General features: G+C 47.8%; 1 protein-coding gene across 1 annotated transcript; it reads left to right on the plus strand.

Moving 5' to 3' along the window:
* The first annotated feature begins 3502 nt into the window (after positions 1–3502).
* On the plus strand, positions 3503–4933 carry LOC124664039 (putative serpin-Z8). Its single transcript, XM_047201646.1, has one exon. The coding sequence runs from the start codon at positions 3503–3505 to the stop codon at positions 4931–4933; it is 1431 nt and encodes a 476-aa protein (XP_047057602.1).
* The last annotated feature ends 7954 nt before the right edge of the window (positions 4934–12887 follow it).

A 12887-nucleotide genomic window follows, 5' to 3' on the forward strand; every position in this document is an offset into this window, starting at 1 on the left:
TGAAGGTAAAACTATCAGCTTAATCTTTTTTATTGTTGTGAACCAAGCTGACCATCTCACTGTTACTCGAGATTTTATTTTTGATGTTGCTGGCCATGTCGTTTTCATCTTTTCTCACAGATATTTCCTTATTTTTAGATAAAGCTACAAAAGAGATAGGTGCTCATTTCTCTTCACATGCAGCATATCCACATCATCATCATATCATCATGCCACATAAGCAACATTTATCACCTCAACAAACTTGTCACCACTACAAATATATTTTTATGTCTAAATAAAATTGATACTATAATGCGTCATTATTTTTTGTAGAATGCTTGGGCTAGGAACTGCTCCTTTTTCGCCTTCTCAGTGTGACGCTTCTGTTCATCTTCCAATTAATTCCCACTGAAGAACCTAAACGTTCTGAGCGTGTAGATGAGGCAGGCGGCGGCCAGCTTCCTTTCTATTCTCTTCTGACCACTACTTCTTTGCTCCACTTTCTTCCTCACTTCATTATATACGACATGTTCAGTCATTGGATGATCGACTCACTCCAACAACTTTATCCCCATGTTCTCTCCCATGGACGAGGAAACCAAGGAAACACATGACTCATAGATCAAGGCTCTTACATCAGTTCTTTCTACGACTGCTGCAAGTTTGTTATTTTCTTTACCCGAGTATACATGTATCCCTTTTTTTGTTGTTGTATCCTATATTGTCAGCCTTTCCAATGTAGACTAAAAAAGGCTTTCGTTTTCAAAAATCGAGTTATTTTTTTGCGTGCAGATTGGGACAGAAACACTTCACGATTTCCAGTCAACTACATGACACCTTCCAGACAATAGCAGATATTTTTATTAAGGTAAAACTATCAGTTTAATCTTTTTTATTGTTGTGAACCAAGCTGACCATGTCACTGTTACTCGAGATTTTAATTTTGATGTTGGTGACCATGTCGTTTTCATCTTTTCTCACAGATATTTTCTTATTTTTAGATAAAGCTACAAAAGAGTGGTTTTCAATTTATTCCAGGTTTACTCTACACCACTTTGTAGTTGATCATGTCTTTTCATTTTCAGACGCAAAATATTTTCCTTCACCAACTAGGTTCAAGTTGAATTTCGCTTTGTAAGGACCTACATTTGATTTCTAGACAAGTCTTATTGGGTTATTATAAAATTCTTTGGTATATATTAAGCATAGTGCATTTTCTTTTTTTCAGGACTACATGCTACAGAGATGATGACGATGTATACGAAGGGTTCAATGTAGTTGGTAGTATGTAATACGAAAACGTTTGTGTCATTACTCATTTTCTTGATCACCCTCTTCATGTGTCATGTATGAGAATTTATTCTTATGAATGAAGGTCATCTGATATATTATCTTTAGTTGTTTTACAATATATTAATGATGATGCCGTAGACTCGTCAAAATTGTGTTGCCGTGTATGAGCAAATAATTTGTCAAGTATTTAACTTAATAAACTTTTCATCTTTTGCTTTACCATCATGTGAAAGAATTCCAGTGCAACGCGCGGGGCATCATCTAGTACAATATAACATGGCGTTCTGCAATCTAACTGCATCGCCTACAAATGAAAAAAAGCTACTAGTCCCAAATGCCAGGAGTATTGTTTCCAAAATTCAGAGTTCTAGAAATGTGTTTCCCAAATATTGTTCGCGATCCCTATTCTCCGCTCAACGCGGGAGCGAGTGGTCGCTCCGCTCAGAGAGAGATGGAGTTGGGCCAGCCCATTTAGCGGCGGAAATGGATTTTCTTCGTTTTTTCTTCAATTTTTCTCATTTTCTACTGGTTTTTTCCTTCCAGTTTTTTGGTTTTGCCAATTGTTTTTTCTGAAATTTGCAAAATTTAAATTTTTTCAAATTTGAACGTTTTTTAAGTTTGAACATTTTTATATTTGAACTTTTTAAAATTTGAACAATTTGTAAGTTTAAATTAAAAAAATTGGAAATTTTTTAGATATGAACATTTTTCGCGTTTGAACAATTTTCAGATTTGATCTTTTTTTGAAATTTGCATACATTTAAATTTGAAAATTTTCAATTTGGAACTTTTTCATATTTGAACATTTTTTGTTTGAACATTTTTGAATTTTCAACTTTTTTAGATCCGAATATTCTCAAACCTGAACATTTTTTAATCCAAACTTTTTTCAAATTTAAACTTTTTTAGAGTTGAACATTTTATAAATCTAAACTGAAAGGAGAAAAAGAAGAGAGAAGCAGTACCTTGTTGGGCCGAGCGGCCCAGGCTCAAGCTCTTCAGGCGGAGTGAACCGTCACTCCGGCTTAAGGCGGAGAGTAGGCGCTCCCAATATTGTTTCCCAATCGAGCAATGAGCCAAGACGGCAACAAACGGGCTTCCATGCCGAATAGAAGCCAGGCGGCCCAACCCAAAGTACCAGTACCCTTCGCCCAGCAAGCAATACCGGGAGAGTTCAGTTCGGGCCTGACCGAGCATCCCAACTGCCTGAAGCGAAGGATTCATAGGCGGCTCAAACGCGGCCCAACAAAAAGATACTATATTTATTTTCTTTTTCTTCTTTTTGTTTAAATTTTAAAATTTGTTAAATTTGAAAAAAAAATCAATTTTAAAATAGTTCAAACTTGACAAAAGTTTAAAATAAATAAAAATTGAACTTGAAAAATGTTCAAAATTAAAAGTTGTTCGAAAACGAAAAGTGTTCAAATTTCAAAAAACTGACAAAAACTATAAAATAGCAAAAAATCGAAGAAAACTTGAAGATACCAAAGAAAAACGGTAGAAAACCGAAAAAAACCCAGCGAAAAAACTACCGAAACATCCACCCTCGCTAAATGCGCTTGGCCCAACAGGTGATTGCTACATCGGACCCGATTATTTGGCTGTAGTGAGCGGCGAATAGGCGTAGAAGGGTGCTCTAGGGTGCTGGTCTTTAGAAGCACCCGAACTTGCCGGTTGTCATCAGCAACGTTAGGCCCGTTCCGGTAGGAGAGTTGCGACAACGCCTTAGTTTAGAGGGGGTAGTGGTCTTTAGGTAGTCCAATAAGCTCGATGCATTTTTTATTATGTGTCGGGGTGCTTTGTAGTTCTTGTGGACTTCTATAATACATTCGGAGTTTCTCGCAAAAAAAGAAGAAGCAAGCATGTTGTGCACGTGAGAAGATGTGGATAGACTAGACGATGGACCAAAACGAAGTCATAAATGAAGACCAAGGATAAAGAAAAGAAAAAATAGGAAATTGGCGCTGTATTGACCCAAACCAAAGTTACCAAACCGCCATCGATCACACGAAACTGGCATACCCTCAAAACGATACGAAACCGACATTGCATTGCATGTACCTTTCTTGCAAACAAAAACGAATCCGACACTGTTTCGCAATCCAAATCAGATCGTAGGCCGTGCGTCTCTCCATAAATGTACCCGCGCCGAAGCACAAGCAGCAAGACTGGACAACAAACGATCTGTACGCGTCAGTCAGCTCCTGCCTTTGCTTGCGCGACGATGATGGCCGGACCGAGCAAGAAGCCGCGTCAGTCCGGCGCCGGCCTGGCGGGTCTCGCCGCGCGCCTCACAAGGCGCCTAGCCGACGAGAACCCGCGCGCCAACCTCGTCTTCTCCCCGCTGTCCATCTACGCGGCCGTCTCGCTCCTGGCGCCCGGCGCTCGGGGAGACACCCTGGCCGAGATCCTCTGGCTCCTGGGCGCCCGGTCTCGCGACGAGCTCGAGGAATCCATCTCTACCATGGTGGCCGACGCGCTGAAGGACCGATCCGGTTCCGGCGGGCCGAGCGTCGCGTTCGCGTGCGGCGTGTGGAACGACAGGACGCGCCCTCTGAAGCCGGCGTACCGCGAGGCCGTCGTCGGCACGTACATGGCGGAGGCGCGCTCGGCGGACTTCCACGAGAACGCGGGGGAGGCTGCGGAGCAGATCAACGCATGGGTCGCGGAGGTCACGAGGAACCTCATCGATAACATCGTCTCCTCCAAGTCCTTTGACACCGAGACCGACGCCGTGCTCGCCAATGCCATATACTTCAGAGGGAAGTGGGACTTGCCGTTCTACGAGCGGAGCACGACGGACAGGCCGTTCCACCTGCTCGACGGCGCTACCGTCGACGCGCCCTTCATGTGCAACTCGGACCGCCACTTCGTTGCCGTGTACGACGGGTTCAAGGTGCTCAAGCTGCAGTACAAGATGCAACAACAACAAAGAGACCCTTGGTCGTCGACGGCCAGCTTGAAGAAAGACCCGCAGTACTCCATGTGCATCTTCCTACCGGACACGTACGATGGCTTGCGCACCCTCCTCCACGAGATAACGTCCCGGCCAGGGTTCGTGCACGACCACATGCCGTCTAGCAAGGTCAAGGTCTGCCATTTCGGGGTTCCCAAGTTCAAGCTTGAGTTCCTCAGCAACGTCACCCAAATTCTCAAAGACTTGGGACTTGTGCTGCCGTTCTGCATGGGTGCCGACCTGTCGGACATGATGGAGGCCGACCGCAGCGGTTTGCCCTTGGTGGTGCAAGACGTCTTCCACAAGGCTGTTGTTGAGGTCAACGAGGAAGGCACCGTAGCTGCGGCTGTCACCATCATGCGGATCGCTCCTGGATGTGCGCCGGGGATGATGCGGGAGCCGACGGTGGATTTTGTTGCCGACCATCCGTTTGCGTATTTCATTGTCGAAGAGACTTCGGGGGCGATCCTCTTTGCAGGGCATGTCGTGGATCCTACCGATGGCAAAGCCGAGGAGAGGGCAGACAAGAACATGATATGCAATTCTATCCCCACCTGCACCCAGCCGGCGCCTCTCTCCCCACCTGACCTCTCCCTGCAGCGCCGCCCCTCCACCCTCCCTCCCCCTCTCCTCCCTCCCCATCCGATCTTCGCCCCGGGTCATCTCACGCGAGGCGGCTCCGGGCGACGACCCAAACCCTAGAAAAGGCAGCTGATCTTCCTCTTCCCGGCCGCTGCCGCGGTCGGGGTCGGCGGTGGCGGCCGCGCCCGGCTGCCAAAGGCAGGGGTGGTGGTGGCGCGCCCATGGACTCCCCTTCGCGCGGAGGCGGGGTCTTTCAGGGGCGGCGATGGTGATCGAGGTGATGAATGAGGAAGGTATGTCAGCATGGTTATCGACACTAAAGGATGCACAATGGACAGTCGAGAGAGATCACCTCCGCAAGTGGATTTCATCGCCGACCATCCGTTTGCGTTCTACATAGTGGAGGAGGCAACTGGCGCGGTTGTCTTCGCCGGGCACGTCCTCGACCCCTCCAAGGAGGAGCAGCGGTTGAGCCGTCTATTTGGATTTCGGAACTAATCTTCGTACCAGCCATACTTATTTGATTACTATGTACTTTTGTAGCCCGTTACTTTGGAAATTTGAGTGTGTTTGTATCAATGATAGAGTATTTCTTTTATCTTATGAAATTCTGCACTGTGCTTCAGATTATTACTTTTGATTGCATTGCGCTTCAGTTTTATTATATATTATACTAATCGTTAGATGTGAGATGAAACCGACATACCAAGTAGTAAATACCCAGATTCAAACCTGGAGAAAAACTGAAATTACAATAGTTGCACATATTGTGTCTTTCTCTCGGGCCTGTAATTCAGAAGCGCGCTCTTCAGTGGCGCGTCAGCTAGCACCTATGAGGCTTGGCTGGGTCAGCTCTCAGACTTTGTACTAAACGCTGTTTGCGGTAACTAGTTTTGCAAGACCACCGGCCACGACAGAAATGGTGCAAGGCGTCGACGGCTAGAAACCCTCTGTGTAGCCACAAGGAGTCATCGGTGTAGGCTACGCCGAGGGCAGCCCTCGGCGTAGCTCGTCGGCGAAGATCCTCCTTGGCAAAGTCACGTGGGCCGTTGGCGTAGACCCGGCCCTCGGCATAGCCCATATACGCCGACGGTGGCATCGGCGTCTAGACCCTCGATGTAGGCCACGCCGTCTGTTAATTGCAAACTATTATTTTTTCATTTTTTTAATCTTCACATGGATCATTTTAATTCTAACTATATTTAGTCTTAGGTTAAATTACACTCATGGTCAAACTTCTCAATTTTGTCACCCATCCGCACACTACTCTAGCCCTACCACGTTTAACATCTTCGTTCCTTCCGGTTGAGCTTTAATAAAAGAAACGAAACATTGTTGATAATACTACCATATCAATCGTATCAACCCTTAGACAGTGATATCACAACTTTTTATTATTTTGAATTTTAAACAATTATTTAAATAAACATCAATGGTTAAGTAATAGTAATCTTTATGCATGATGCAATTATTAATTTATTTTAAAAAAATATATAAAATCCTGAATTTGTTAATACCATAAAAAAATCCTGATATCGTATGCAAAAGATAATGCCATTTTACCGAGAAATAAAATTTTTTTGCTAAAAAATGGTCGAAATTCAAATTTGTTAATTTCCTCTAAACGATTTTACTATTTTGAATTTTTTTTTATCATTTTCTGTCATTCAGTTGAAACTTAAAAAGACGATCCACAGAGGGGGGGTGTGTGTCGAGGGAAAAAAATTCAAGGCTACGCCGAGGGTGGCCCTCGGCATAGATTAAAAAAAGGAGGAGGCTATGCTGAGGGCAGCCCTCTGCGTAGCTCTAACGCCGTGACAACACCGTCACGGCCTGACTTTGGAGGTGCCCAAGCCTACGCCCAGGGGCGGAGCTAGCAATATGGCATGGTTTGGCGTCCGCCATACCTAAACTTTGGTGTTAATACTAGGTATATATGCAGATATGTTTCAGTATTGTATTCTGAATTCTGCTCACTGCTGCCATCGATGGGCAACCGTGCCTCGCTGCTGTTTGGGAAGTCAGAAAGAATCGAACCGGTGAGTAGTATAGTCCCGTATTGGGTCTGGTGATCAGTTGGGCCTGATGGGTAAATCATTTGAGATTTTGGGTTGTACGCTCATTGGCATGAGGCTCAGAGATCAATCGAGACACAGAACACGATCCTGCTAGTTGCAGACTCAGAAACCGATCGCGATCATTGTGGTTGCAGAGCGGAGGCGGCAACGCAGAGTCACCAAAACCGCGGACTACTAGACAATGGCGCCGCGTCGGCGCGACGGCAAGGCCGCGAGAGCGACTGGTTGAGTAAGGACATGGTGTTGAAGAACACCAAGTACACAATGCAAGGTATTTGATTTTGGAACTATATTGGCGCTTGGAATTCTGAAACCAATCTCGTTGTTGACTAAAACAAGCTTTAGTACAAAGTCTGCTATAGTGATTTCAATAATTAGTTGATTGATTTTCTCCTGGCTGGATCACGTGATTTTCTTGCACTGATAAAATCTACAAAGTCTGCTATAGTGCTTTGAATGATTATCTTTTATTTTGTCAGGTATTTTGAGTGCAATACTTTATTTTAATATTATGAAATTAGACTCTACTTGTTGGGCATAAAGCTTCTAGTGGGGTTTTACTTTTTTTTTTCTTATTTATCACCACCTCCACACCTCAAATTTATTTCTGCCTCCGCCACTACTGATCAACTTCACCATCTTCACCCCCTATAACACTCATGAAAAACAATGCGTGTATGCAGGGTATCCCACGGATCTGCCATCCCCTACAATGGCATGTCCTATCAACCAAACTCACTGGATACCTCCACTGCATGTTTTTACTGTCAGTGTAGGTTACCTCAGCCTCCATTCCTTTTCTGACGCATTGCATCCTCAATTGTTTTGCCCTGTCATGCAAAGACTTAATCAAAGATGGGAGCATGAGATGGCCAACATATTTTGTGGATGCAATTCTTTGACGCAGATCAATCTTTATCATGATCATCTGCCTAATTTTATCAAATATTTGCCACAACATAAGCCCTCTCAATGACTTGACATTTGAATTAAAACTCTCCGCAAGGTTACTTGTTACATAGTCTACCTTGCAAATTTCATTGAATTGGCTTCTTGACCACACCCTACCATGATGTTCATCCAAGTACTCCTTCACCCCAGGTTTTTGTTTATACAACACATCCAAATGAAACAGATGCTTCTAGAGCTGCATGTGTATGAAGCTGGCCATAGGTTGTCAGTAAAAAATTTACCCTTGAATTTCTTTGTAAAATTCTGTACCAAGTGTCGCATACATTCCCTATGCTCCACTCCAGGGAATACTGCTTCTACCGCACTCTCCAAACATTTGCAAGCGTCTGTGTGGATAACAAGTCCTGGTGGATGACCTATAAGGTCGCGCAAATTCTGCAGAAACCAAGTCCAACTTTCCTCTGACTGAACCTCCAAAACTCCATAAGCAACAGGGAACATCCAATAATGTCCATCAACTGCAGTAGCAACAACTAGCTGTCCTTTAAACCTGCCATGAAGAGATGTTGCATCCACGGCCAAATAAGGCCTGCTACCGTCCAAAAAGCCTTTTCAGCAAGCTTTGAAACAAACAAAAGCCCTTCTAAAACATTCCTTGTGCATTACCTTCCCGTTTTTCAATTTGTACGGAACTGTATGCTTGTCTATCGCTACAACACTGCCTGGACTAGCCATCTTCACTTCAGCTTTGAAAGTGTAAAGAAACTGAAAGCTTTCATTCCATGGACCATTGATCTTGTCAAGAGCATTTCCTTTGCATAGAACATCCTCATGTAAGGTACTTTCATTTTATACTTCTCAACCACCTTTTTCTGGAGTGCTGTTGGACCAAGTGAAGGAGTTTCTCTCAGCCAATCTAGGATTATATCTGCCAACCACCTAGTCTTCGCTAGCTTTGTTTTCAGCTCTGGCTCTCCTCCTAGAGGTGCACACCTATGGATCTCTTTATTCTTCTTTAACTGAAACATAATGATAAGAGATGTCAGTAATAGATAACAAATTTTACACCGTGATCTAAATACACAACTGGTTGGCGTAGTACCTGAAGCAAGCTGCTTCTGTGCATTGTGGATGCATGCAGCCTCCACCTACACCTTAGGTATGTGCATTTAACTGTGAACCTACCAGGCTAACTTTTAATAATCTCATAATTATTCTTAGAGAGAATGATGCCCGACCACCTGATGATGCCCCAGCACCAGAGAGAGATGATGCCCGGCCCCTGTCCACATGGATACCAATTTTACCGAACCGGCAAGAAGCATTGAAAGCAAAAAAAGAATTCCCAGATCGTCGTCGGAAATTAGTGGAACAAATCTTCCCTTCATGTTGTGGAAATATTTGAAATGAACTGCGTCGCCAGAGCTCCAGCTGTACTTATCGCAGATGTTAGCTTTCAAATCCCTCAACGAGATGGTGGTTGCAACCACCGCAGGGAAGTAAAACCCATTCTTATAGCGTTTAGAATCATGCGTAAAGCCACAATCCAGCCTAACCACCAGCCGAAAAGCCAGCGCTAGATCAATCCTATTCGAAAAGCAACGCAGTTAGTTGAGCAACAACGATTGACGCTCAAAAACTGCCTACTATTAATTCACATAGGCAGACGATGCTTACCCAGATGGAATCCATGCGTTAGATCCCTCTGATTCCCAATCTTCTTCGCGGCTGACGGGAAGAGTCGGCACACCAGATGGACATACAAACTCCGCGACAGGGGTAGATCTAGATCTGGTGGAGGCGGAGCCCTCTCCACCTCCCTGGGGTGGTGGTGGGGGCGGGGGCGGCTCGGCGGCGAACGACGCCATAAGGTAGGAGGGCAGGACGGCGTGGCGGCGGAGGGGCGGTGTGTGAGCTCCTCCAGTCTCGGGCGGAGTGGAAAGCTTTGGGTGAGCTCCTCCAGTCAACAGTCAATACGGTTCGAAAGAAACGGTCAATTCAACACCAACGCGGCTTCCTAGCCGTCACCGTAGAACGGTGAAGGCCTCTGACCAGACGGCAACCCTCCCGTCTGAGCGTCTGCGAGGGGTTTCAAACTAGAGGGAGGGGAAAACTGAGGAAAAACTAAGAGGCTAGGGAAAACTGAGTACAACTAACGAACCAGGGGCACGAAAATATAAATCCCTTTAGTTTTTGTTGGTCAGTTTTTCGAACTTTTTCAAAGTTTAAACATTTTTTTATGTTTGAACAATTTTTATTTTGAACTTTTCAAGTTTAAACATTATTTATTTTTTAAAAATAAGTTTGACCTATTTTAAAATTAAATATTTTCACGTTTAAACAAAATTTTAAATTTAAACAGAAATAAGAAATTGAAAAAAACGCAGTAACATTTTGGTTGGGCCGTGTTGGAGCGGCCTATGAATCCTTGCTTTGCAGCCGGACGCTCGGTCAGGCCCGAACTGAACTCTCTCGGTCTTGCTTCCTGGTCTTCCTGGACCAAGTTTCACTTGTAGTTTGGGTTGGGCCGGCTGGCTTCTATTCCGCATCGAAGCCGGTTTGGCTTTTTTTTTTTTACTGTAACTACGGCGGGCGTGAGCCAGCCTGAACATATATTCAGCCAAATTGCCTATGAAGCTTTTCAGCCTCTACAAGATGGGTTCAAAGGAACCAGAGTACACGGAGGTTACAGGGAGAAGAAGAAATGAAAAAAAAAAACGCACACCACCAACACACAAGACTAAGGAGAGAAAAACAAAGTGGCCACCCAGGTTCACCCCACAACCTGGGGACGGTTGGCCGATGAGAATTCTCATCGCGACCCAGGCACATCAATGACGAGGAAGAGCCCCAAGGACATGAAGGAGGGACAACCCAGCTCGAGGACTCGCCGGAGTAGTCGAACGGCCTTGGTCCGCCGAGACCCAAGCACCGACGATCGCACCATCGACGTAATCGAAGGCAACGCTCATCCGAGACCACACTACGCACCGACACCACCTGTGTCGAGGGTGTGGCCGAAAGGTCGCGCGCGGCCGAGACGACGCCACGACGCCCGTGTGCCACCTAGCTGAAGTCGAAGGGCATCGAAGGCAGAGACACCCATAGATTACTCTCGCATGGAGAACCCGCCGCACGCCAAAGAACCCCACCAAGAACCCGACACCGGAGCCTAGCAACCGGCAAGAAGACGCCACCACCACCACTGCCACGGCTCACCTTGCAACGGAGAGGAGACCGCACCCATGGCCGCCATCTGCATCACCATGGGGCACACCAGCACAGACGGAAGCAGCGTCCTTTGAAACTGATGGCAAGACAGAGGGGCTCCACACCCAACCACGACAGCTTCCCACGTGGGAAGCGCGTCACCACCATGGCCGCCACTGCGAAACCATGGCACTTGTCAGCCCCAGCGGCGAACTGCTGCAGGCTGATGGCTGAGAAAGAGGCGACGACCCCCGCAGCCACGCCACCGGCCAGAAGCCGGAACATCGCAAGCAGGCACACGCCGCCCGACACCACGCCGGCCAACGAGCCTAGGGGATGGTGCCACACTGCCACCGAGGCAGGCAACGACAACCACCGCCACAGAGAAGCCGAACCGGAAGGCCGAGACGCCACCCACCACGGGCCCGCCTAGCCCGCGGCAGGCCTAGCTCTGGCCTGAACTGAAGCGCCGCCCTGCAGCCGCTCCCTCCGCCGACGCCCACAGCCAAGAGCCGGCAAAGCGCCGCCCGGAGGCCACCTTGCCCGCCAGGAAGCAGAAGCTTCACTGCGCCGCCGTGAGTCCGACCACAAGTGGCCGGCACCCCGCAAGCAGCCTCTCCGCCGCCCAACACCACGCCGGCCAGCGAGGAGGCCAACTCACGTCCGCTGCCGCCGAGACGAGACGAACGCCGGAGCCCGGGGGCCGCCGCCCCGCCACCAACGCAGGAGACGGCAACCACCGCAGCCAGATCCGGGCGCAGCCAAACCCGGAAGCGGCCGGACACCACCGTCGCGAGCGCCCGGCAGCCGGCACCTCGAGGCCCTCCACGCCGGCGCACGCCCCCGCAGCTCCGCCGCCGGTGGCCGCCACCGCGCCGCCACGCCCCACGCTAGCGCGCCGCTGCCGCCCGAGGTCGGCCGCCCGCGCCGCCACCACCCGAGCGGGGGGAGAAAGGGGCCCCGCCGCCGCCGACGCTGACCGGGCTTTGCCCGCCAGCGCGCCCCGGCGGCGGCGAGGAGGGGGAGGGAGGAGGTGGGGGCGAGTGGCGGCGCTAGGGTTTCCCCCCGGTCGAAGCCGGTTTGTTGCCGTGCTGGCTCGTTGGCTTTGCTCGTTTGGGAAACACATTTCCGGAACTCTGAATTTAGGAAACGATACTCATGTGTTATGCATCATTATTATCGCTCGTACAAACCGATCTTGCATTACACGCGTGGTTGCATGATGCCATGTGTTATGCTGTAACTTGTGCATGCCGATTGGATTTTTCGGCAAGACACGGCGTCTCCTGGAGCTAGCATTCGGAAGGCGCGGAGTTCACATCCTGGGACAAGCTAGCCCTCGTCGTTGAAAAAGCTGGAGCATAGGAGACGTTTTAGCGGTAGTATGTTTTATTTGTGTACAATACGGGTAGTGGAAGCTTAGGAAATGTACTTGTGGTACTGCTATCTGCTATGTATTGTACGGCTAAGCAGTAGGAAATGTGGTGCTTTGAATGCGGAGTTCGAGGATATGTGTGTAAGTCTACCTGGCCTGTTTAGAATTCTGTGGCTGGGCCGAAACCAGTCGGGGTGGATATAGTGAACCCATTGATGTGCTCGTACAAACCCCTGAAAGGCAGAAAAAAAAAGGTCTACACTCTTCTGCGGATGCGAGAAATGGGAGGTGTGGGGGCTTTGGTGGTGGTACCACAGGCCTCACATGCGCACAGTTGGCTCGTTGGTGCAGCTCCTTTCTACCATCTTCCGAATCCCAATGTATACTGCCATTGGACGCCCTGCCGTGGTCTTCCAAGCCGGCTGCACCCAACGACCCAACCGAAACAATACTACTGGCTTCACGCCAAGTTCCACGAAAAAATTAATATTTTTATGTC

The sequence above is a fragment of the Lolium rigidum genome, chromosome 6, assembly GCF_022539505.1.
Source record: "Lolium rigidum isolate FL_2022 chromosome 6, APGP_CSIRO_Lrig_0.1, whole genome shotgun sequence".
Lineage (NCBI taxonomy): Eukaryota > Viridiplantae > Streptophyta > Magnoliopsida > Poales > Poaceae > Lolium > Lolium rigidum.